The 21199-nt window shown below is 37.0% G+C and overlaps 1 protein-coding gene across 3 annotated transcripts in view; it reads left to right on the top strand.

Moving 5' to 3' along the window:
• LRBA (LPS responsive beige-like anchor protein) overlaps positions 1-21199 on the top strand; it is a 400324-nt gene that overhangs the window by 336543 nt on the left and 42582 nt on the right. For all 3 annotated transcript variants that reach the window (XM_027652781.1, XM_027652782.1, XM_027652783.1), the window contains 2 exons: positions 3056-3223; positions 18124-18213. In XM_027652781.1, coding sequence (XP_027508582.1) covers positions 3056-3223; positions 18124-18213 — 258 coding nt within the window. The remainder of the gene's footprint in view (positions 1-3055; positions 3224-18123; positions 18214-21199) is intronic.

Raw genomic sequence — 21199 nt, 5'->3', positions numbered from 1 at the left:
TTTGACATCTGTATACTGTACTTTTTAGCATATCTCAAGAGTTTTAGTCTCTGCCTAATAGATCTCATTAAAAAACCAGATATCAGCCCCAAGACGGTTTGTCAGAGTTAATATGAGTCCCCGTGGACAGAATTGACAATTTGTGTGTGGCTTCACGTGACAGTCTTTTCATGGTCTTGTTTGATCCTTTAACAATTGGACATTAGTCACTGATTTGTTTTACAATAACTCAATAGGATTGAACATTACCGTGTTATGCTGGATGCTTTCGAGGGTTTTCTTGTTTTGCACGTTTTCTTTGTAGCAAACAGTAAATGATGTACTTGGTCTGCCGTGGGAGCTCTAACAATTGATGGGTTTGCTTTAAGAGCAGCATGGGAAGGATGTTCCTGTCCCATCGCTGTGTGCTGTGTTTAACTTGAGCCTTAATGAGCAATGGCTGTCCTGGATGCTTAAGTAATCCTAAATGCTTAGCCATCCATACCCTTGGTTTAGTTTTGCAAGAAGTAAAGGCTAACACTGATGTTTAAAAAAACAAAAAAAAAGAGGAAACCCCACCAACCCACTCCTTTTTATAACTGAATGGTTATGCAAATTACAACTTCTTTATTTCTCAGATGGTTTCTTAAGGAGGGCCCATACCTACATAGTAGACACCAACCTGGCTACAAAGTGCACTACGTGGACTGGTCGGTCCACTGTGTTGTTTTCCTTATTTTTTAATCGTTATACAGGCTGTTAATTATTGTTCCTTCATTGATTATGTCATATCATAAGCACTTCCCTCCAACCAAGAGCTTAACTGTGAACCTGAAATGTCAGGCAAGCTTATTTAGCCTTTGAATTTGTGTGCTGTGTTTGGTCTGTCCTTCAGGGTCCTGATGTTGACTGTAGCCATTTTTCATTTAGCCCTTTTATTTGTGATTTGGCAAGTAAGAAAGTAGATTTTTAAATGACCTAATGAGGAAAAAAAAAGTCTGCTTTGCATCTGTACAAATTACAAGTGTAAAATAATTTCAAACTTGAAAAAGAGAAGTAAATTCAGGATGGCTCCCAGCCATTCCATGAGAAGGCAAAGAGTGTGTTTTAATTTTACTTCTGTAAGGAAAAAAAATTGCATGTATATGTATGTTAATCTAAGGAGATTGCAGTGATATTCCTTTAGTTATTCATGTCCAAATGCTTTGTAAGGATAATATGACTCACTAAAAATCTAGCTTTTTAGAAAAGGAAAATATGAACAACTTATGGACACTAAATATATATATATATATATATATATATATAAAAATTCACAAGTTCATAACACTATTTTTCTTGGCATTAAATAGTTATAATGATAACAGTAAGTATGTTCTAGGGTTAATTTTTTTTAGCAGGATAGCATGAAAATTAATTCTGATCATTGTCATTTGCTGAACCCTGTAGAATTTTATGGCTGCACATTGTAGTATTATGGACACTCATGAGACTCCTGACTGGTTTTATCTTATTAAACAATTTTGAAATCATTAATTTTTAATTGACCTGCTTGTGGTTCTTTATCGTTTTAATTGTGTGTCTGTGTCTAAACATTGGGTGGGGATTTTTAAATTAAAAAGAAAAAAAAAAGAGAAAGGAAAAGTCCTGTCTAAGCATATATGTTGTAAGGTATTGTTATATGAACATCCAAAGAGATACTAAACTGTGCGGTAATTCATTTTAAAGGATGCTTTCAGCAATTCAGTATCCTAATAAAAGTAATAATAAAAAAAGAATGATATGATGTCTAAGATATGTACAGGTCTTTTCTTGATTGAAAGTTCTAATTAAGTGAATCGAGGAAAATTAACTGAAATTAGCTGTCAGAAAGTCACATTTAAATGAGTGATGATCTGGTGTGGCAGTAAACATTTAAATGATATAAATTGCCATTTAAGTGTATGGTTTAATGTTTGTCATGCATTAATATGACATGAGACTGCAGTGACAATCAAGCAGCTTGCTCTAATTTGAACATATTTAGGGCTTTTGTGTGGAGTGCACCACACAAATTAAGACAATTGCTGGTTTTATGTGTCAATTTAAATCTTGTTTTCAGGCATCGGTTAATGAAACAAACCCATCATTTCTGTGTGCAAATTGCAGAGTGATTTGCCTGGTTTTCAGATTAATTTCAACTTCCTCTGCTCAAAATTAGGAATTTCCTTTGCAAGGAAAATGCCATTCATTTTGTTAGATGAAGAGAATATCAGTTTGTTATGTTGTTTTGTTTGCTAGTCCAAATAAGAAGTACTTTGAACCCTCTGTATAAAATAGAAAAAGCAAATCCCGCTAGTGATTTAATCTAGATGAATTAACTCTTTAGATGACAGTGGTTTTTAGGTTACCTTTTAATATACTTGTGCCATATCTAATACCAATATGGAGATTCTTTATTTTTTTGGATACTTTTGTCTTTGGGATTGGTTTATAACTGAATAACATCTTCAGAAAAGCAACTTAATTGTTCAGCATAGTGCTTCTCTATAGGTTTCTCTATAGGTTTGTATAAGAGATGTGTACAAGAAGTGCATAGAAGTGATAGCAGTTTGGTAGTCCAACTTGTTAAATAATTTGTACCCTAACATCCCTAGCTAGTTCCATTTCCCCAAATTTATCAATCTTCTCTCTGGCTCTCAGAATCAGATAATTGTGCTGTTGTTATTCACTATGCAGATCCCACAGAAAAGCACAATTTCATCTTGAGAGTTCATAAAAACATAGCCAGGCTGTCTATAAAGGCACAAATGCTTTCCACTTACTGCTTTTTTGTCTTGTTCTCACTATTACAGTTTTAAAAGCAGGGTCTCCTGGTTAGTGGGAAGTAGGGCATGAGACTCAGGCATCTCTTACAGGGCCCACCTTTTGTTTGGATAGAATGTCTAAAATACTCTTTGCAATTCTGTATTGTTACAGAACAATACTTGTTAAGGTGATTTTGTATGCTATTAAAAAAAAAGCTTCTGTGATTACCAAATTATGACTATCAGGGAAACTCACATTTATGTGTTTTGTGTGTGTGTTTTTGTTACAGGCATTAGAAAGTGAGTTTGTTTCCTGCCAGCTTCACCAGTGGATTGATCTGATTTTTGGCTACAAGCAACAAGGGCCAGAGGCTGTTAGGTCACTGAATGTATTCTACTATTTGACTTATGAAGGAGCTGTTAATTTAAGTTCAATAACGGATTCCGTATTGAGAGAGGTAAGTTGGTACTTTAAATACAGAAAAGAAAAAATCATTAAACACTGCAGTGTTGAAAATGCAAAGATTCCACATTGTTCAAGGCTTCTGGTGAATGTTCCATTTCTTTGTGTTCTCTTGTGGTTTGGCTACAGGCCAGTCAAATGCAAGGTGCCTGAACCAGTTGTCACAGCATGCAGAATTAACAGAACAAGCGTGCAAGTTGCTCTTAAACTTTGTGCACCTGCATTCAGCCCAGACTGGATACCAATATAAAAATAAATATTCGAGGATTGCTTCAGTTGCTGAAATCAGTAATTTTGTTCCCTAATACTGGATCTTAGTGGCAAAAGGCAGTGAGCAACCTTGACTTGGCTTGCACTTCTGAATTTACTTCTGCACTTTTAACAATTATCTTTAAGCACATATGTGTACTACGTATCTTGCATATGTAGTACACATAAAACACTATAGTTTTGCAGCTCCCGATATTTTAATTTGATTTACTATCAAACTAAAATACCTTGTCCTGTATTTTTCATATGCAGAAGTAGATATTTAAACATTGGAAAGATCAGTAAGTAGTTTTACTCAGACTCAGCATCATTCAGAAAATCTGTTTGCTGAAGTATCTCATAGGATACTGTGGGCTTAAAGAGTCCTTCCTCCTCCATCTAGACAGCTGTTAAAAAAAAGAACAGAGTGGAGTGGGCGATTCAAACAGATTTTTATTGGTTTTATGTCCTCTGTTCAGACAATACATTGGTATCAATTATTACTGCAAGTATATTAATTATAGAATAAATGTAAGTGCTACTTTGTTATAAAATATTCTCACTCCCTGAGAACAAAGTAATGTGAATGCTATCAACTATTTTATTTAAATGGGTGATTAGATGTTCAACAGAGAATATATGCATGAACTGAATGAAAACAAGAATGAATCCATTTCTGCTTACAAATATTAGGTTTGAAGTTCATAGTAGAATTCTAGGTTAATCCTACCTGAAGTTTTTGTTTGTTATCTACTGCTTATTTAAAGAAAGTCTGAGAATAAGCGATTAATGTTTTAAATAATACTATTTTCTCTTCTCTGTACGTATTGGCCATCTGACTGTGTGGGGCACCTTACCAGCCTCTTGGAGAAAGTCATCTCATAGCAACACTGTGGGTTGTAGCTGGTCTGTGTGTGCAGTTAGAAGGTTTGGGGCGTTTGCATGGCATGTGGGGTACACAGGGACTGGCTTAAGTACCAGCACAGTGTCAACATTATGTGGGTTGCCATCAGTCTGCAGAGAGCATTTTGGTCTACTTAAAGCTAAAATACTTATATTGCACATAAATACATTTAATTGAGCTGAGAAAGGGGATACTGGGACACTTGGCTTATAAGGAAAAATATCGTCATCTGGGTTTGAAAAAGTTATTGACCTAGTACTAGAGTAATAGATGTTCACCCTGTCATGTTTTCATTTCACTGATAATGTTTGTCCGCTTTTCGCTGACAAGGAATTATTCTTACCTTGTAAGAGTATTAGACTCTTGATGTACTTGGTTTAAGTGTAAGCTGAAATATACACTGGTAATATATGTAGTTTGTTCTTAATTTTGTTATTAAACGAACCATCATTGAACCATTGCTTCTGAAACCAGTAATTGAAGTAACACTAATCAAAATAGCAGTCTATGCGCACAATTTTTGTTAAGCTTTTAATTTTTCTAGAACAATTCTATTATTAGACAAACTGGGATCTATTCTATTTGTGTTGTAGTCTGGAAAAAAAAGTAACTTAAGACCAGGGAAGTTACAAATCTGTCTGGATGTGTGGGTCATCTCAGAGAGGCATTCACTTTGTTACGAGATATTTTGGGTTTAGCATGTTTTTACTGTACTTTACTACAATGTTTCATTCTTTTGAGTTGTTCTGTGCTGCCTGAGCTGAGTGGCATATAAAAATGAAAACAGAATGGGGAGTGTTGTTGAGTTCATAATAATGGAGTAGCTTAGCGGCAGCAGAATTTTGAAACACTACTGATCTGTCAAAAATACATAGTGATGAATGCAGGCAGCAGAATGAATGATGTCTTATAGCATTTTTGTTCTTAATTGCTTGAAGATTGGTCCAATGGAATACTTTTATTTAGCATTTTTAAGCAGGTCATTAAAACAGTTGAAGGATTCCTGTTAGGTATCCCTTACTATTTGCATGTATTTTTTAAAGTGTATTTCTTATTATGTATAAGTGTGTATATGCAGTTTGAGATTTGAGTATGATCAGCTCTGATGGGATATTGACAGTGCAGAGATTTAATGGCTATCATCACCAATGGTGACTTATTCTGCTTTTACTTATGGGTAGAGATGAAAGTAATGAAAAATCTGTTTGTGTGTATATCTATGTGCATAATCATTCTATATCTATGTGCTAAATGAATTTATCATGCACCTTTGACAGCATCACCTTCTTCCTGCTTGCTAATCCATCTCCCTGAGGACCCACGCTAACGTTCTGTACTGCCAAGCAGCTTCAATCAGCATTTATTTTTCTCCTTCAGGCAGCTTGCCAGAAAATATTTTGTCTTTTCTCCACCAAATTCCTGGTTAGAGGCCAAATGAATTTCTGATCTGGGAAATTAGCAGTATTTTTAGGCAGGCACGACACTTCAGATTTAGTACCTGTTTATTAGTCAAGTACTAAACTGGAAAGTTTACTCTGGATTCCTTTGTTTCAAAAAGGATGTTTTTGGCTGCAAGTTCTTGAGGCTTTTAGGTGTCATGTGGAAATAATAGCATGTGCTTAAACCATGGTTATTTCCCCACATAGTCAATGCTAAGCCTGGGCCACATCAGTAATGAGAAGGCTATGATGCATGTGTTTCTGAAGTATCTTTGCAGATATTTGTATGGATATTGGTGACCTGACTTATCAAAAAGGCCACACACAGAACAATAGTGGAAGGAACTGAGGACTGGAGGAGTGTAGGTTAATGCAGAATTTCCTTAGGTCCCCTAAATGGCTCCAACTGGCACCTTTATTTTTATAGGCAGTCAGGTTATATATATTACAAGAAGGAAGTACTCGTCTAGGAAGGAAAACTACTTGATTAAAACCATATTCCACCTTTCTTTTTTTTTTTTTTAAACTGAAAATGTAGAACTTTTACCTCCTCTTATACTTCTGTGAACAGTTTTTTCCTGCCATTCTTTCTGCCTATGGGAATAAAGGGAGTAAAGTATTTTGAAAGGATCTGACTGCCATAATAGAAAATCTTAAACTAAAATGCAAACCATGGGACACATGCTACCTTTTGGCAGATAAACCCTGGGGAGTGCAAAGCTTGCATAATTCAAAGGCAAATCTCGGGGGTGGGGGGGGGAGTAGATCAAGAGAGAAGGGTTTGAGTTGCAGCCAGTGGGGGAAGGGAGCTGCAGCCAGGAGAAGCAAGGCAAGAGATTCCGTATCTCTGCTGGCACTACTCATCCCTGCAGAGACCATTCCTTCATCCTCCTCTTTTTCCCCTCGAACCATTTTAGTAGCATTGTCATTGACTCTGATCCTTGTACTTGAGTGTCTTACTGAAGGAGGTTACAGCTGCAGAGGGAAGCTGCTGTTCAGCTGACAAGCAGTAACCATCTTTCCAGTGGAAAATACTGTATTTGCCAGCAGAGGTAGAGGTGTGCTGTATCTCTGCCTTCTGTTGACTTGCTCTTGAGCACCATATTTTGATCTGTGGAACTCCCAAACGCAAGATGTGCCATGGAAGGGCTCTTTTTTGATGCCTGTAGAAGAGGCAAGGAGGAGTCTTGTAGCAAAGATAAATGTCATCCTGCTGTTCTGGAGAGAATTCACAGCACCTTCTTATCACAAATTCTGCTCTCTTTTTGCCATAGCTATCCAAGAATGGAGGGGAAAAAAAAAGCAGAGTTACTTGTAAGTCATTTGGACAAGCAACTGATTAAGAGCTGAAGCACAATCTGTAGAAAATAGTTTGCATCTTGGACTGATTTGTGGGTATTTAATCAGAGTCTCGATCAGAAGAATAGAAATTTCTCTTGTCTCCGGCTTAGATTCACAAAGGATGTTTGTGAATCTGGGCTGCACTCAAATTCACTGTTACTAATTAGAAGTCCATTTTTCCACTGATACTCCTGTGTAGTTAGTGTAAACACTGGATAAGAGCAAAGAAAAGAGATGAAGTTAATACTGGGAAGACAAAATATTACCTGGAGAATGCATTGTTGGTTTATACGGGGACCCCTGCACCTCAGGAAGCATTCTGAATTTTCTACCACGCTTATCAAAAAGCACCTAACCATATTTAAAAAAAAAAATTAAAATAGCATCTGATATGATCTTTGAAGTCAGCAATTACAGAAGACTAATGATTTTTAAATTAGCAATAATAGGTCAAAAAACACAAGTATAAGTGCCATGCAATTAATAACCCCCATCAGGCGATTTGCTTTTAGCCTTAAATGGTTCTGTTGTTTTATACTTCTTCCTTTGAAGAGAAGGTGCCTTTTTGTTACATGAAGGTAGTCTGTTTAACATTAGGAAGCACAGCTTTCTCCATTCTCTCGGCACCTTTTTTTCTCTTGATGATATTTTATTTCCATATGAACTGAGGAGTTTGAAAAATTGTGAAGAATCAGCTTGGACATAGCATTCAGTATGTTATTTGAATGCGCCACTTCTGATTATATACAGAGAGAAAATAATTCTTTTATTTTCAGTTTAAAGGCATATGGGATAAATTATTTTATGGATAATAGCTTTTAAATGTTGCTCAAGATTAATATCTTTGGGTAAGTTTTGTGCATCTTGGACCTCTCTCTTATTAGTCTTATTTTATTTTTAAATATTTACAGTTTGAGAGACTTCTGTGCTTTCCAAAAGAAGTTACAAGGATGTTTAGTTTACATGACCCCAGTTTCATGACAGCAGTAGCAGATCTGATATCTTACCCCAGAGAAAGCATTTTGGCCTCTCTTTTAGCTGTGTTCATGGTGGGAGTTAATAGCATATTTCAGCTCTAACTCAGCTGGAAAACCCTGACAACAGTGAATCTTTCACAGTGTATAAACACAATTTGTATTTATAGCATAGTTAACATTTACTAAATAGTTGGGAAAATGATCAATCTGGTTTTAGCAGGACGGGCAACAGTCTTTGTGGCTGTGCTGAGTTTTAAAATGTAGAATAAAGTGGTTATAAAATACTGTCACAGAGCAGTAAATTTAGATGTGGTGAATTCAGTAAGTAACGAATTCATGCAGGCAAAATTCGGAGTATTGTAGAAACAACCTTTGAATCATCTCTGGCCAGAAGTGTGTTGCACAGATGGCATGCTTGATGTTGTACAGCACAGGAAAAAACAGTGTGAAAAAAACAAATGAATGTTTAACATTGGTCTTGTTTTAATTGCAAATCTATTTTAAAATACAATTATACGTAACCAGAATTAAGAAAACTGTTTTTAAAGGAAACATACTTCATGGCTAAGGAGAGGTGGACTTGGCAATGCAACCAAACTCATGCTTGGTCCTGGTCTTTTCCAGGGAAGGCACCCAGAGCAAGAGTGCATAACACAGGCAGGGCCTCCCATGTGGGCAGGTAGCACTGCTCGAGGAAATCAGCTTGTCTGGGCATCAGGACTCTCCCATGAAAGGAAGTACTTTCTCCTAGTGAGAAGAGCATTAAAATAACAGGAGCACCATTCCTGCCACCACTCAGTGTCATTTACCTATTAGTTCTCACACCTCAGCTCACGCTGTGACCTGCTTGTGGTGTTGGAGTGAACAGGCAAAATGAGCATAAGCAAGTGTTTACACTGATATCTGGGAGGTGTGGTGCTTCTTTGATTCCATTCAGCCCAGAGTTTGACACGACAAATAGGGATTTATTGCCCTTTGTCTCAAATATTTACTACAGTGCTTAGAAACAGACATGGAAAGTACTCGACTAGGTTCTGATCCAGAAAAATATGTTGTTCTCTTTTATCCTTCATTACAGAATAGATTCTAATTTTACCTGCTGCTTCTGCTTCTCTATCCAGCAGGTAAAGGATAGTTTAGAGTTAATTAAAATAGGACTGAGATGCTTTGGCTGGAAGTATTAAAGCTTTTTGAAAGCAGGTAACTAATGTGAATTAGTTCTTCAGCACAGGGTGCTTTTTTCGTCAGCCTCTGATTGAAATTCAAAGATAGAAATTTTCAGCACAGTCAGTTCCTTCACCTCTTCTTGCTTGACCTGTCTTGTGGATCTATCAGAGCCAGAGAGGTCTTGAGACCCCCTGGGCTCGTTACATTTTCATTTGTGCCTGGCTGGTCAGTCTTAGATAACTGACATATTTGTTGGCCAGCATTAAATAAGAGAGAGTAATCACAAGCTAAACAAGGATGGATAAAAGCCATGTTCATAATCTTTCAAAAATAACTTTTTTTAATAGAAATTATTTCTATTTTTAAACTTTTTTTCCTCTTCCATATGTGGAAAGGATGAGATATACTTCTGTATAATAGCTACAGTTATCATATACTAAGTCGTTTAGCTTGAATGAAACATGGAAGCGAATAGGCTACAAAAATTTCTTTGTGTCATCAGCATGCTTTGATTATTTGCAGGTTCTTTATGCTGTACAAACAATTGACTTTCACAGTAATTGGGAAACTAAAAAATTTTGTTTGCAATGTTTTCATTCTATTTGTTTGTTGCAGGCTAGGGTATCTAGCTCATCAGTGTTCCCACTATGTCTGTAGATGCGTGTGGTATTTACTTACCACACTTTATTATTTTAGTTATTAATTATGTTTGATCAATAGCTGCTGCTTGAGTGAGAAAGCTTGTGGTCGACAAAGGTGCTTGTCCTCAAGCAGTGTCTAAAAATCAAGTCTCAGTTAAATGTTACATACTATTAAATAATAACAAAAGGTTCATTCATTGCAGTAGAAGACTCTGAGATAGTATTTTCCCCGTAGTTTGGAAACAGCAAGTTTGGTCTTGCATGTAGTGGTTATGAGAGTTTAAATAAATGTATTTCATAGCTTAGCAAAATCAATTATTTGTTTCTTTTTCACAATTGTTACACATTCTGAAAGATGATCATATAAGACAGTTTAAAGACCATTAATGTATTGGCCTCCTTCAGACTGAAATGTTTTATTTTAATGAAGCTTTTTCATTTAATAAATAGAGATGACATCAAAGTTTAAGAAATTCTGTGGAATGCTAACAGATTGGATTGCTTTTTTCCAGAGAAGAAAGTTTTATATCAGAATATTTGGGATCAGCTAAGTACCAAGTAGACTGTGAGAAGGTAGCAAGTTTTAGAGACTATATTTAGCTATTTAGAAGAGCAAATGAATAATAATAGAAATTTATGAAGTTTGAGGGTATTGCACATGGCAATACCACTGTTTTCTCTGTAATAATCATTGAGTTTAAATGAAGCAGTGAGTTGCTCTCTTGGAATCTTCATCTGCCACGGCAAAGAGAGATTGAAGCAATTTTGGTTGTGGTGCTCAAATAGAACAGAAACGGTTTTATTTTAAAAACTAGTCCCAGAACTGCTTAGGATTTTGCTTGTACCGAATCCAGTTTTACTTGCAGGTCTTTAAATTCATCTTAACTCTCTTTTTAAACTCTTTTCCCTTTTTATTTTGTCAGTCTCTTTGAAGTACTACCAGACCTGTTTTTGTAGTTCTAGTGGTTTTTATCTGCTTCTTTCCAGTAGCCAAAGATTTAGGTGTTTTGAATGAGCACATCAGTGCTCCAGACAGAGATACTGTTTGAAATTATCCATGAACCCAGTGCCTCTGAACATTATTGAGTGACATTTGTTTCTGTTGGTTGTGTCTGCTCTGACTAACTGGTTTCTTTCAGATTGGCAGCTGGGATTACGCCGCAGTAGACGGACAGCTGCGTGAGCTGGAGATTGCAGCCAGGCTGTGCTGTGCCTCTGTTTAATATGCCTGGAATGTATATATTCAGATTGGAACAACTTGCATGGCCCTGAGGGGATTCTATTTGTATTCTCACAAACTGTGATTACTTCCTGTTTTACTTTGATTGCCATGTAATTGTCATACTGATTTGTCTGGACAAAAAGACTTCATTTTTCTTTATTCTCGCAGAAAATTTCTTAGTGTGGTTTACGAGCTGGGTTAGGGGTTTTGTTTTTAAATATGTGGTGGAAGGCATCCTATGCTGTGCTCCTTTCTACACTTTTCTGATGCAAATGGAATAATGTATTATTCATATATTGAATCTCAAATAGCTTCGAGAAAAAAGGTAATCCTGCTTAGGGTAACCCCTCCCCCTCCAGGTATCTGCAGTAGTTTGGATTTTATAAATAACAACTGGTTAGACTTAGTAATCACTCTCCAGACAACTCTGGTATTTTGAGCAGGCAGAAGGAAGTGAAACTGAGGAGTGGGACGAAGAAAAGAAAAATGTTATACAGCAGATGTGTTTCCTGCAAGGAAGCTAAAAAGAACGGAGAAAAACCTCTATGCTTAGTTTAAATTTGGTGGCTTTAATTTCTACGTGTATCTGTTGTTTTCTTGTGTAATGAGGCACGCTCAGTTTTGTTACATACATCCTTCATGCACCACAGCAGGCAAAGGTTGTGCACTTTTTGCTTCATAGCAACTCTCTCATGTACTCTAATAATGCCCCCCTCTGTGGGCTGTTGACAGTATTTCTGCCCACGCTTCAGCTCTGAAGCCATAAACCTGTGGTGCTTGGGTTGAAGTAGAACCTGCATTAGTGGGCAGTAACAGGCACCTTCTACACCCTGCTTGGTTAACAGAGGGTATATCACAAACATTTTGCAGTTGGATTTAATGATACCTAGAAAACAGTATATAACTCTTGATCTTGCAGTATCTTTTCTTTGGCCTTTCTTCTGTCCTTGCTCCATTCCCTTCTCTGCCATTTGTAAGAATTCAAAGCTAATAAAGACAATTTTCTTAAATCAGTATGTTAAGTCGATAGGGCAATGAGAAAACACAAATTTGAAGTGATTCAATTCAAAAGGTTTGATTTGTGAAGTCAAAATAAGAGAAACAATTTTCTGGTTTGACATGAAGAAAGTAGACTGCTCATTTTATTTTCAAAACAACAAATGGGAGTGTGCGAATTTATGATACTAACATTTGAGCGCTGTATTTTTTCCTTGGGTCAAGTGTAGTGCAATGTCCCCAGGGCAGGTGTACAGTCAGCCAGCATATACATTGCCTGTGTCAGAAAAGCATTTTGCCCATTTTTCACATTCTTGATCTAATGGGGACTGTTAGGAAACAAGGGAGATGGTGCTACAAAGAGCTTCTCTTTATAGTCTTTTGCATCTTTTCAGCAGTTTTATCTAATTGTTATGAATCGTGCTTGTTCTCTGGCCAGTGTTACCTGTGTTTCCACAGTCTGTGAGGAGTTTAACTAAGAATCTTCCTGTAGGAGCATAAGTGGCTCTCTGGTCAGAGGAGGTTTTCTGATCACTTGTTAGCAGAGCTTGATTTTAATCACTGTCCCGTGGGGAAAGGAGTTCGTTGGTTGGCCTCTAAGCCATTCAACTTCACTGTCTGAGGGGAAACCTGTCAAATAGTCTGTGTTCTCTGATGCTGTAAAGCAACATCTGGGTGGAAGGAAAGGGAAAGCAAGTAATCATTATTGCATATCGCTCAAGCCAATAGAACTCACTAAGGAACATGTGTGTAAACCTTTTTGAATATTGAAAGGTGAGGTAGGAGCGGCAGAGAGCCAAAGTAATTATTTTTCAAGGACTGTTATTTTCTGGACATAAATACTGTGTAGAAGGATGGAGGATGAACCCAAAACGTTTTCTGTCCGTGACTCGTATGCTGAAATAATATGTATTACAATGCATGATGTTATTTCACCTGGGTTTTCAAATGTTTGGCAATTAAGTCTTAGAGATTTGAGAAGTAACTGGGAATACTTAGGTGTAGATCTGCAAGGGCACTGAAAGCAGCCTCTTTGTAGGGAATAGTAAGGTTGTAGCTTGTCGTGCCCTCAGACCTAGGCATGCATTTTAACATGTGTGTGCTGTGCCCTTGGACTCTTCAGGCAGTTCGATGTTTTGTGTCTGAGGAGGCATGATGAAAGCAACTCTGAGCTAGTCCCTTTAAAGGTCTTTAAATCTGGAGTTAAATGGTGTATGTCTTGCCTTTTAACTATTATGGGCCTTCATTTCAGGATTTGAATTCAAAACTGGAGACCGTTTCATTCTTTCTCTGTGACACTCACTGCAGTTCCCCCTCCACCCGCCCTCCCTCATATTTAATTTTATAGTTCTTTCAGACATAAACATGAAAAAAAAGCAATTTTGACTTAGTTTCTGAGTGTTGCTGCAAAGAAAAGTAACAAACATCTGTTTTTACCTTAACTGCATCCATATGTTCAACCTCCCCATCACCCTCCTTCCCAAAAAATTTACAGCCGTATTTGGTGGGTACTGCATACTGTTGAATTAACTTTCTTCACAGTTAGATTAGAGGGTAAGTTCAGAGACTGAAAATATCCATACTAAACAGTGACCAGAAGCTACATTATAACTAAGCCAAGTTTTCAAGTTTTTTACTCCTCCTCTCTTAATTTATTTCCATATTCCCCTTCTCCCCTTCCTACCCCCCAAGAAAAGAGGAGATGATCTAGGAGACTTTTTAAGGAACAGGTTATTGTGGTAATCAGATAAATGTTAACTTGTGAAATTTGCTTATGGCCTTCATGCTTCTAAATGAATTAACATTCAAAACACTGTGTTATGTAAGTATGTGGTTTGAGATGCATATTGTGTGGATTATTGTAAAGGGTTGCTTACCTTGTTTCATTTTATTTCTTCTTGTTGTAGCGTCTGGAACAATTCTGACCTTACCAAAGTTTTGGTTTTGTAGAGGATTAATAGGAAGAAGGCAGTTTTACTGAGATATTTGAGAAACAATGAAACAAAATGTTGAACGATACTATCTTTTAGTTTGTGGTGTGCAGCATGCCTTCAGCAATAAGAGTTTGTAGAGCTAAAGATATCTTTCCAACAAAGGTTGTTTGAAAGTTAGTTATGTAGTACCTTTAACAGATGTGAAACTAGTGAAATCTCCCAAATATTTCTACCTACAGTCATCTAAATGGTTGTATGCTCCAGAGGGATTCAGCAGTGTGAGATCACAGGCCCTTCCTTTGCTGCTAGAAGCAGCTGTCTGTCTCTTAGTAATACTGAAAACTCAGAAGCTGGGCTATAATTCATTTGACTGTTGGTCATTTTACTGTATATTCTCAGGTAAGTAGTAGGTTGTTTTCTTCAAAGGAGATATTAATTATAACTGAGGAAAAGATTCCTTGCTCCTACCTGATTTTCTTTGACAGGTTGAACAAAAACCTGATTGACATCTGGTGGTTCTTTCTAATATTATGTAAATTGAGAGAGCAGGGATTGATTGTAGCTCCACCATCACATTTCTGCTGACAGAGGAAGGTCATCTTTCCGTATGTGATCCTTCTGACTGAGACATCAGAACCTTGAGTCGACATCTGGGTTGACTTCAAATACAATATAGGAAAAGAAAGGAATCATTTGGGATTGCTAATACACTCTCTTAGTCATTATTATGAAATGTGGAAGTTAAATAAAGAAACTTTTACATTTTTTTCTTGGTAATTAGAAAGAATGCAGGAGATTTTTTTTCTGAAGTCTAGCCACTATGTCTAGACATATTTGTCCAAGTGGTGTTGCCTTTACTCAAGAGTTGTTCAGATTTCTTTTGGATCTCTTGAAGACACTAGTAGAGACGACTTACAGATACCAGTATCTTTGCTTTTGTACTCTATGTGCAGTTTTGATGTTTTATGAAACCTTGTTACCTGTAGTATGACATGATGTGATTGTGGATTTTCCCCAGTTCTCTTGGCTAAAAGGGAAAGATAGTGTCAGGGGACTATTGCAGTCCTGGAACTGTAGACGCTCGTATTTTTTTGGAAGGACCAGATGAGTCTGAAAGACTTGTTTGTGCCGGAACTGTACATCATGAACAGGGATAGATCATGAACAGGGATATAGAAACTGACCTTTAAAACTGAAAACAGAGAATTTGTGATCCTCTGGGACAGGTTTTGACAAAGTCATTGTCCCATTGGCTAGAATTTTCACCAGGTCTGACAGAACACTGTGAAAACAGGCAGTGACTGTCGACTGGTGGGTTGAGTAGCATATTTTATATTTCTTTGTAATATCCCAGAGAGATTCTCTTCTGCACTGAGAATGGGTGGGAGACAAATAGCTGTTCTCATGCTGCTGTTGTGTGGTCTAGAAGTGTGATTGTGATGAGCATCGTGTGTGTGAGTAAAGAGTGGAATCATAACTATGTCTCTTCCAGTTTTTACATTGCTGGAAGGTAGTGAGTTCCTCTGAGATCTGGACTGTGGAAAACAGCATTCTGACTGTTGATCTTCCATTGATTAAAGCAATTAGAACATCTGATTTTTCGTTTTACATCAGTTTTGACTCTTGTTATGATGAATGTATTGGAAGTATTTTAAATACTCTGCATCAGTTTGTGATATCTTATGTTTCATTTTCCCTTACTTAGTACTGGCATTATGTAAGAGTCTATAGTTTCAAGTGGTAGCGTTGGGAATTAAAGGACATACCAGATTCCACGATTAAGAAAAAATTCCGATTCCCTTTAAATGCTGAACGTGGGCATTTGGGAATGAAAGTTTCTGTATTGATCATAAGTCAATATACAAGGAAGTTAACAAGTCTGAAGCTTATTATTTCCTCACTTTCTTCTATTTTCATCTCTAAAAGAAATGCATGGGAGTTGTGCTTCAAGAATATTTTATTAATTTTGAATAACTTATTAGTTATATATTTAATAGGAAATAAATAGTAGATCCTATGGACTGTAGATTTGCCCTAAATATTTTGACAAGCATAGAATAACTGATATCAAGGACAGTCTGCTTTCTGCTCCTCCTGTGTTCTTCTGGTGGTACCCTCAATGCAATGCAGAATTCCTATTTGCTAATAAAAATATGCCTCTTAATCTGCAAGAAGGCAAATGTAGGCATATCTTTTTAAAATCTGGATATTTTGAAACTAACAGCTTTTATGGAGGGAGTAGAGCTGCTGACCATTATGCTGTTGCTTTATTAATGCCTCATGTCTTAAGAGACCTCAAAGCCTTTGTAATTCCCTTGATATCTCGAGTCACAAAACCCCAGATTTGAATTTTAATGTAGCGTGCCTCATCAGCAGGAAGGAGACTTGTATGGTCTTGTGAGCTTTAGTGTTTTATGAACTGATATTGCTGTTCCTCAAAACCTACTCATGGAATCACAGTGTGTGTATGTCAGATTTCAACCAGCTTTTTGATAAACTTACTTATTCATCAGTTCTTTGAAGATTATGGTGCTTCCCAGAGTGGGCAAGAGTGTTAGAATCTGGTCATAGAGTGATTTCAACTCCTGCTCTGGTGAGTTCAGAAGTTTCAAAAGCCCTGCCAAGTGTATTAAGATCAAGTGTTTTGGATGGCATGTTTCCTATCAGAGGATGATTATTTTAAGGCCTCAGGTGCATTCTACTTTAGGCTTTGTTATTTCTGTGACAGGAGAACAGTGTGTCCTAGTAATGGTCTTTATTATTATCTAAAAATAGTTGTTTGCAACAATAAGATCAGCATAAGTGTTATCCCATTGTCTCAGAAATTTTAATGAGTGGCTAAAGTAGAACAGGAAATAAAAGTGTAAGGAGCCTCCAGGAAAGTTGAACCATGAAAAAGAAGAATCTGAGAGAAAAGCATGATGGTATTCATATAGCTATAAAAGTGGCTAGTGGTTTGGTGGTTTAGCATTCAAGCATCCCATTTAAAACACTTCTTTGAAGGGCCTGATTTTCAAGACTTCTTTTGAAAATAGAACCTAGTAATGCCTCACCTTAGGTACTCAACATCACTGGATCCTTTTGGGAATGTAGAGCTCAGTGCTCCGTGCGACAGAGAAACTGAAGTATGGACCCATGTTCAGTCTGTTATCCCACAGCAAATGCAAGGGATGCATGAAAGAGATGTAAACTAAGATGAAAGATTTAAGATTTTGTGTAGTATCAGCCTGTTTCTCTGAATAGTGCAGGGGCCAGTCTGACAAGGAATAACTTGTTGAATTTTGGCTGCTTAATGTTGTTACCTTTAGGCCAGTAGGCCAAGAGGTGGCAACATGGAAAACTAGTTGGACATGCCTAGGCAGGAGGTACAAGTTCACACATTTTAGAATAATTATTTTTAAGAAATCACTAAGTATGAGATGATATTTTCATGTATTGCCTATGAAGAAAGTGCTAAAGCATGTTGCTGAAGATACAGAGAAACTTTAAAAACCTCTCATACCTTCACATTCTCCTTTAGCTGCATTTAATATTAGTCATTAGACTAATGTTGTTTGCTCTTTTGGAATAAACCTCAAAGTAAAAAAAAAAAGCACAGCATTGCTGTGAAGCTAAGCAGTACAGTTAAAATAGAAAGAAAGTAGAATACTCAATACCTACAGAAACTTTTTAAAATTTAACTTTTGCTTTTGAGTTATGATACAAACAGCATTAAGCCAGTGTTAGAAAGGAAAAATGGAGCCAATAAAGAGGGTTTCTGATTATAATAGCTTGTTTCTGTTTAATATCATTGAGCAGGATGAGGTTTTGCAGAGTTTCTCATGGAAATAGCATCCACAGTACTAAAGTGATTACCTCATTCTTAGTACCAGTGCCAAGCACTTAGCCCCACAGTGAACACACGGGCTTGATTTTCAGCATGAAACAAGCCAGAAGTGTGGAATGACATTTTCAGGTGACAGTTATGGTTCTATTGCCTGTAATTAGCACCTCTTAACATGCAAACCTGCCTGTGCCTTTTCCAGGCTGTTGAAGCTCAAATACGAAGTTTTGGACAGACCCCTTCCCAACTGCTCATAGAACCACATCCTCCAAGAAGCTCTGCCATGCAGGTGGTAAGTACCATGTTAACCCTTTGTGACCTGCTGTTGTGCTCACTTCCTTTGCTGTCTTAAAGTTGCAGAACTGCCCACTTTGCTTTGCTTTTATGTGGTCGTGGAATTATGTTATTAAAAACAGCAGATGAGTTATGATTTGGTAGGAGTGTATGCAGTGCTTAACTCTTTTTTTTTTATTTATTGCTGAAAGGATTGCATTGATTTCTAGTACAGACTTTTTTTTGTCAGTGTAATCTAAGAACACTTCATCAGTTGATTTTTGTTAATACCATACCTGTACAGGTGAGAGCCAGTCATCATGGAGACAATTTAGTTAATCTTTGGCAGATTCCCCAAGAAGCATGGATTTAGGAGGTGGAACTTCCTTGTCTTTTCCCCCAGGCATAGGTTTTCCCCTAAAACCAGGATTACTAGGAATTCATGAGCTGAAACTTACATAGCAAAGAATGTGACTAAATGTGTTTTGCAGTAAAGCTAGGGTGATAAAATCCAGGCAGTGAGCATTAACATGCTTTCCCTTTTACCTCTACTTGTGTCTAATATAATTTTATTATACAAACTATTATTTTATTACTGATTACTTTTCATATCATGTTGTGTGTAGTCTTTGGGTTTAAAATATCATTTGTATTGTCATAGATCCAGAACTAAGTATGTTAAGTGATATTCTGACAAGTGGAGCTAATGGTCTGCTAATTCACAGAGTTTTCAAAAGGTTATTTTCCCTTATTGTTAAGATGAACATTTTACACTGCAATATAAAAAAAAAAGACATTTTATTCTTGTATGTCCTGTAGGACATATGTCCTACCTAAGCAGACTAAGGTTAATAGTTTTAAAACATAACTGAAGTGGAGAAGGTTTTAAAAAAATTACACAAAAATCTGACATGTTTCCAAAGTAGATTGCAAACCTTGTGGTGTAGGAGTCTGATAAATGTAAACTTTTTTGTCAAATTGAGCTACTAGCCTTCCTCAAATGGGCCATGTGTTGTACATGAGCATGAGACCTGCTCAGCTCAGTATCCCCCCATCCCCACCCCCCTTCCTGCAGCCAGTACATACCACGCTTGGGCAGCTGTGCCATGGTCATGCTCCTGCCCTGGGATCCCCTGTAAGGGATGCACAGAGGTGATTGTGCTGGTTTGTGGTCTGCTAGCCCATTGTACCTCCCACGGAGCGTCCAGGTCCCGCAGAGCTCTGCAGTGCCTTGTGTGTGCAACCCAGGGAGCTCTCTCTTTCTGAAGAGCTCTGTTAACAGGGATGTTGGGGAGCCCAAACACTCCTGTCATGCAGCTCCATGCCATGTGTGTGTCCGTCTGTCATGGTGCCATGCACTAGGCACTTGCTCTAATTTAATTTGTTTCAGGAAGAGAAGGAACTTGAGAAGTTGCTTGTTGACGTGTTTGTCAGACCCATTGTTATGTGAATAAATTTGATACTAGGAAGCAGTTCTTGTGGTTTTATCATAATGTTTTTCATAATGCTGAAATATAAAAGATTTAGTACGTAATATAAGAAGTTGAATTCTCTGATGTTAACTGTTTCTAACTCCTGTGGTTTTTTGGGCTGGGGTACACCCAGAAAAAAAAGTCCTTAGTTCTCTACTTGCTTTGACCAGTTTTGTGGGTATTAATATGTGATTTTATAATAGCACTACATTAGGTGGTTTTAAAAGTAGTTTAAAAGTAGTTCTTGGAGCTGAAATACAGCAAGGATATTTTTTCCTGTCACAATTTTGAATTATTTCTAGCTCTGTTATTTACTGAGTTTTCTTTTCACGTGTGTCTGTGTGTGTGTGTGTGTGTGCATGACTGCATGAATACAGCCGGATTGGAAGCTACCACGTGCTGTGTTAAGTGCACAAGCCATAATATACACCAGGTGTAGTAATTAGCAGTCACACGATGGCTGCCTATTTGTCTGGTTTTGCTGCTGTTGCTGTATCCCCTTGTGTTTTCAACCATCAGATAGCTGGATTTAATTGAGGCCACATCAGATGAGGCATTACTGACACCTTTAATTGAATGAGCATCCAGGGAGGATTAACTCATAATATTGATTGGCTTTTAGCCACTTGCTCAGAAGGGTGTCTGGGTAGCTTATTAGTTGCTTTTATTTACACCTTTATGCAAAGACTGTAAATAGGAATTCACAGAGCAATATGTTTTTCTAAGTACTCTTAATAACTTTTTAAAAAGGAGTGATAATAAAAATGCAAATGTATTTAATTTTTTTATTGGTTCTGTATAAATATACATTAAATGTATGCACTTACATACACACATATGTAATGAAATATTGCAGGTGGAAAACAGCCAAGGACACTTCATTTCTAATTTGTTTATTAGAAAATTAGAAATACTTGAGCAACATGGCTACTGGTGACTAGGATGATCGTACCTCCACATCTCAATGGGATTCTCTTTTTAGATGCACCACACAGTCATAAACCCATTACATTTTGCTTTTTCTCCTCATGTTTGATATCCAGATCTGAGGTCCTCAGTATTTTACTTTGACATTTACAATATTCGTAGACAACTTAGTTAAAAAGTTATTAAACTTTTCAACTTACGAAACTAAAAAAACTAAAACCTTAAAAAATTATGTTGAAAATGAGAATCTGAATTCATTCTGGAAACAACACAGGGTAGTGTCTGTAATCACATCCACTTTATATTTATATATTTACAACTGCATTTAATTATGTTTGTCCTTTCAAACACATTTGCAGTGAAGTCTTCTACTTTGCATTCATAAATCTTATTTTTGTGCACCAGAAATATATACAGAACATACATCTAGTGTATGTGTGTATCTGTTTATTTTAATGTGCTTTCTTGTTCTCCTCTGGCTTGTAAAGAATTACAGTCTGCCAATTTAATGCAATTTGAGAAAATCTCTGGGAGCAAGAATTCCTTTTGCTCACTTTTTTTGTTTCCCTCCTAGTTAGGCTTTGCTTTCCTTGACATACTATCTCT

The sequence above is a fragment of the Corapipo altera genome, unplaced genomic scaffold (assembly GCF_003945725.1).
Source record: "Corapipo altera isolate COAL_440 unplaced genomic scaffold, ASM394572v1 69, whole genome shotgun sequence".
NCBI lineage: Eukaryota > Metazoa > Chordata > Aves > Passeriformes > Pipridae > Corapipo > Corapipo altera.
This window is presented reverse-complemented; position numbering and strand designations above follow the sequence as displayed.